The sequence below is a fragment of the Limulus polyphemus genome, unplaced genomic scaffold (assembly GCF_000517525.1).
Source record: "Limulus polyphemus unplaced genomic scaffold, Limulus_polyphemus-2.1.2 Scaffold13018, whole genome shotgun sequence".
Taxonomy (NCBI): Eukaryota; Metazoa; Arthropoda; class Merostomata; order Xiphosura; family Limulidae; genus Limulus; species Limulus polyphemus.
The window spans coordinates 794-6,432 of NW_013678628.1; the positions used below are offsets into that span (position 1 = coordinate 794).

Consider the following 5,639-nt stretch of genomic DNA (forward strand, 5'->3'; position numbering starts at 1 on the left):
GTTACTAATAATTACTTTAATCCCCTACACCAGAGAAGTTTTAAAAACAAATTAGGGTCACGACTAAAAGCAGACAAAAAATAAGCTTAAAAAACGCTAAGTTTTTAAAAAGGGTATTGTTTGTTAGTTAGTCATGAAGCACACAACTGGCTAGCTGTGCTCCACCCACCACTGTTATAAGCCCCCTGACTTACTAATGTGAAAAGGTTCCAGGTGATTGTGTTTATTGAAAAAAATTTCAGAAAAACAAAATAAATCGTAACAAACGTAATTCGTGCTATAAATAAAAAAAGTGAAAAAGTCATGTTGAATATCTGACCTCATAAGAGCTTGTGAAATACCTCGTTAACCTCACAGGCATATCGGGACCTTTGTCAGGAAAAGTTGCTGGAAATATTTCCCCACTTTTTACATTCACTCCTAGAGTAAAAACATTTTATATATATTTTTATGTATCAACACCCACACAATTGAAATTAAGTAACAAAAATCACCAAACACAATTTCTAAGTTCATCACACAAGCTAAACCTGTGGGGTATTATAAGCTATGTCTTCAGACTTCACACTTACTATTCTATTATAAGCTATGCTTTCAGACTTCACACTTGCTATACTATTATAAGCTATGTTTCAGACTTCACACTTACTATACTATTATATGCTATGCTTTCAGACTTCACACTTGCTATTATAAGCTATGCCTCCCAGACTTCACACTTGCTATACTATTATAAGCTATGCCTTCAGACTTCACACTTGCTATACTATTATAAGCTATGCTTTCAGACTTCACACTTGCTATTATAAGCTATGCCTCCCAGACTTCACACTTGCTATACTATTATAAGCTATGCTTTCAGACTTCACGCTTGCTATTATAAGCTATGCCTCCCAGACTTCACACTTGCTATACTATTATAAGCTATGCCTTCAGACTTCACACTTGCTATACTATTATAAGCTATGCCTTCAGTCTTCACACTTGCTATTATAAGCTATGCCTTCAAACCTTCTTACACTTACTGTACTATTACAAGTCCTATTAAGGTAACAATATATTAGCTTGGGCTTCTTTAAGTAGGTCTAATAGAATTAGGAACTTTTTAATGATAAACATTAAGGAACTTGTATAACCAAAAAAAAAACAGGAATATCTTTGGCCAAATATCTTACAATGATTTTATTTTAGCAAGTGACAGACCATCAAGTGCCTGTTAGTTTAAAAATAATTAGAAATTACCTATATTTATATAATCTTGAGCCAAGATCTAATAAAATTCTAGGACTTGCACACCACAAATTACAAATATTAATTTTAAAGAACCTTTCTTGTAAAATATATTAGGTTATAAAATGTCAGCTTATACAAAGTGAAAATCATTTGTTTCAGCTTTTATTTGTCAATCTGTAACTGTTGTTACACGTTTCTCTGATTTTTGTCACATTGTACTTAGTCACATTACTTTGTAACATTGTACTTAGTAACATTACTTTGTAACATTGTACTTAGTAACATTACTTTGTAACATTGTACTTAGTAACATTACTTTGTAACATTGTACTTAGTAACATTACTTTGTAACATTGTACTTAGTAGCATTACTTAGTCACATTGTACTTAGTAACATTGTACTTAGTAACATTACTTAGTCACATTGTACTTAGTAACATTACTTTGTAACATTGGAACATGAAGTACACCTCTGATGTTGTTTTTTTAAATTGTTTCCATAAAAAAACTGAAGTATATAGGATGCATTAGATTATTCCTTAAGCCTAAGATATTAAGCCTAAGAAGTAATGCAAGTTTCTTATAGTCTTTACTACTGGCTGAGTCTGTGGTATTTTATTTTTCAATTATTAAATGCCTTTAGACTGACTACTGCTTCCAACGTAAAGATATGTCCACACTAAAAATAGACATCAAAGCACTACTTACTAGACAGTCATTATATTATTACCAAATTGTTATTAAAATTCAGATATTTTATTAATTAAACTGTAGCCCTTCTTGTAACAATACTTCAGAATTAGAAGTTAAATTGTTTTCAAAGTACTAAAGAATATTAGTCGTACAAAATCTGACAACAAAAAAAAAGTTCCGGAAACATGAAATTAAACTCACCAATTCCATAAACGACTGGCCAGTTGATAATCCCCCTTAAAGAATTATTCAATTCTGTTAAAAGAAAAATGCTTATTTTCATCATAAAGAAACTGATAGTTTATCAAAAGGCTAAAACTACTATTACAAGAATGTGTGATTCGTAAGACACGGCTAGAGAAGACTAAATGTGCCTCACTATGACAGTACGCCAGTACCAAATACGTTAGGTTTAATGGTTACCTAATGTAGCAGCATGTCCCGTAAGCCTATGTCGTAAATCAGAAACTTATGAAATAAAACGTACATAAAATTTACACGCACATATATAAGTACGTGTGTGTAAGTAAGAAAGTACTGTTGTTGTAAAAACAAATAAATCTAAACAAAATAGAAAAACCTTATCAGAGAGTCACGGTTTAACACCAGAATATTGGAGAGTCACGGTTTAACACCAGAATATCGGAGAGTCACGGTTTAACACCAGAATATCGGAGAGTCACGGTTTAACACCAGAATATCGGAGAGTCACGGTTTAACACCAGAATATCGGAGAGTCACGGTTTAACACCAGAATATCGGAGAGTCAAGGTTTAACACCAAAATATCGGAGTCACAGTTTAACACCAGAATATCGAAGAGTCACAGTTTAACACCAGAATATCGGAGAGTCAAGGTTTAACACCAAAATATTGGAGAGTCACGGTTTAACACCAGAATATCGGAGAGTCAGGTTTAACACCAAAATATCGGAGTCACGTTTAACACCAGAATATTGGAGAGTCACGGTTTAACACCAGAATATCAGAGAGTCACGGTTTAACACCAGAATATCAGAGAGTCACGGTTTAACACCAGAATATCGGAGAGTCACGGTTTAACACCAAAATATTGTCTCATATCAAGCAAATTTTCTGGAATCTGCTTTAACACAACCCAAGTGTCTCAAAATTACTAGATTTTACTTTTACGAAGGGTACGCCTACCAGCAGTGGTTGTTGGTGCCAGTCTCTAAAATAAAGGCTAAATTTGATGAAGTACAAGCTGAAATTGACTGAAGTAGAGGCTATTTTTAGTGAAATCTCTTTTGCCAAGGTTCTGTATTATAATAAAACTTCTATATTTTGAAACAGATGTATCTGAAACACTAGTTTTTCCTATCTTCAACTGAACAACTGAGAATTATCTTTCTTACCTCGCAACTGACAACATTCACGTGTTAATGGCCACAATAAACGTCTGCTGCATGATTGACGGCTACAACTAACAACTGAATTTTACATCTTAAATGAAAAGCAAAAAATCCTTTCTGTAAATATAAGCTTTTTACAATAAACCATTAAAAACCAGCCGTTACTTTTTACAGGTTCTGTTAACGATAGTAAAGGTATTAAATGTTTTACAGGTTTGCTGGTAGGCCTTAAATGGTCTTAGTTCAGCCCCATGAACATTTTTATGTCATCCTGCCATGGTCAGACACATATGGTGCACTGCCCCAATAATGTATACGTCTCCCTTTAATGAAGTGTCCCAAACACATTTGTCCCCCCAGTAGTGCACTGCCCCAAACACATATATGTCTACCTCTAGTGCACTATTCAAAGCATGTATATGCCCCATCTAGTGCACTATCAGCCAGCCAGCTGAAAAGATTTTCAACCATAATCCCAATAATATCTTGGCCAGCCAGCTGACAAGATTTTCGACCATAATCCCAATAATATCTCATCCAAGTACAATTACAGTTTGACTCAGATCTCACCTGTTTCAGAAACATTTAATAAATTACACACGAATATAATTTCAACACATCTAGAAAAGCAAGACTACTTAATCAGTTACATAAGGACGAAAAGATTGAACAAATCATTTAAAATTTTGAAATACAAAGCATAAATAAATTATGAAATATAGAAAAAAACAAAATGTTTTGGGATGTGAAACTAACACAATGTTACAGTATTTAACTTCTGATACATTCATACGAGCATATAAACAGAAAATTACAGATCTCAATGGATCTCGTACAAAGCCGTCATACCTGAACGATGAAGTCATCACTCTGGGACAACCAAAGGTCAACTCCTCTCATTGGTTCATAGTTGAAAGGTCCAATTCTCAGGAGGCCCAGGTTGTAGTCGTAAATATCAAACATCTAAAAAATGGGAATTTTCACTACCATGATGAGTGTGATGGTGCCAGGAAACAGTTCAAATATGTATCAAATATCTAAACTGACAATGTTAGTAGGAAACAGCCTCAAAGAAATACTGATGACAGTGAGGGTACTAACTGATGGGTCAATGCATTCTAATCATTCTGTAGTTCTTGTTGGACCACTAGGTGGCATGCTTTAATCAGAAGTTGTCGATAATAACAGTGTAGTTATCACGACACGACTGATAAAACAAGCAAATAGCCCCCAACAAGCATAGAGTAACTTCAAACCTGCTCAGTATCCATGTACCACACAGAATAACGGTTTAAATAATTTCAGATGTTCCCCCCCAAAAAAAACGTTACACACTTTCCAAGGACTGCTTCATGAAACACTTTTCAAGCTAATTAGGTTTCAGACAATTTTTTAATGATCAACTGTGAACTACTACTAGTATAAAAGTTTCACGGAAAAAGCTGACAAGTGAAAAAGATATTCCAGGACTGGGATTTGAGCTCAAGACCTCTGGTTAACAGGGCCATTGTTCTACCACTGAGCTATCCAATATATTTTCATTCATAAGGTTTTTTTATATGATCCTCAAAAGATGTATTGATCAGTAGTAGAGCCATGACATACAACTTGGGTTCAAGCCCAACTCCTGGATCCTCTCTTAAATAAAGGCTTTTATCACCATAAAAAGTTTAAATTAGAAAGTTTTCTTTCACTGCTTCACAAAGGAATTTAAAACAATAGTAACGAAAATAAGCATAATTGTATAATTTGTTTGGCTAGTGATAAATCAACCCACTAACTGCTTGACCAGAATGTAATATGGTGATCATACATGTAGTTAAAAAACAAAAAAAGCTGAATGGATAAAAAGACCGGGTTGGCTTTTACTCTTGGATAGCTTAATGGTAAAGTCCTGACCCTGTCAGACAGATCTTCGGGGTTCAAACTCCAGACCTGGAGGTTTCTTTTCACTTATCAGTCTTTTCACATAAAAAGTTTATATTATAATATCCTTTCATTAATTTACAATGGGATTTGAAATAAAAGTGTAAACTAAATAATTATTAACGTATTAAATTTCTGGTTAATTAAAAGACTATTAAGTATTCTGTGAGAATATTTATTATGTACAGCACATATATATATTTTTTATTATGAGGATTATTTTGTATCATTAGTTCAGTATATAGACTTAGGGCTTATTAAAATCTTGTCAGCTGAGATATTATTAGGATTATGGTCGAAAATCTTGTCAGCTGGTTGGCTGAGATATTATTGGGATTATGGTCGAAAATCTTGTCAGCTGGCGTTGAAACTGTTTCCACCTGGTTAGTTCTTTCAGTCACTAGTTTCAGTATAA

General features: G+C 33.7%; 1 protein-coding gene across 1 annotated transcript in view; it reads right to left on the reverse strand.

The window, feature by feature from the left end:
- Positions 1–301: 301 nt before the first annotated feature.
- LOC106477147 (protein N-terminal asparagine amidohydrolase-like) overlaps positions 302–5,639 on the reverse strand; it is a gene marked incomplete at its 5' end in the record, with an annotated part of 7,975 nt that continues 2,637 nt past the window's right edge. Inside the window, 2 exons of the mRNA XM_013937739.1 lie at positions 302–420; positions 2,128–2,181. Of these exons, the coding sequence (XP_013793193.1) occupies positions 302–420; positions 2,128–2,181 (173 nt within the window). The remainder of the gene's footprint in view (positions 421–2,127; positions 2,182–5,639) is intronic.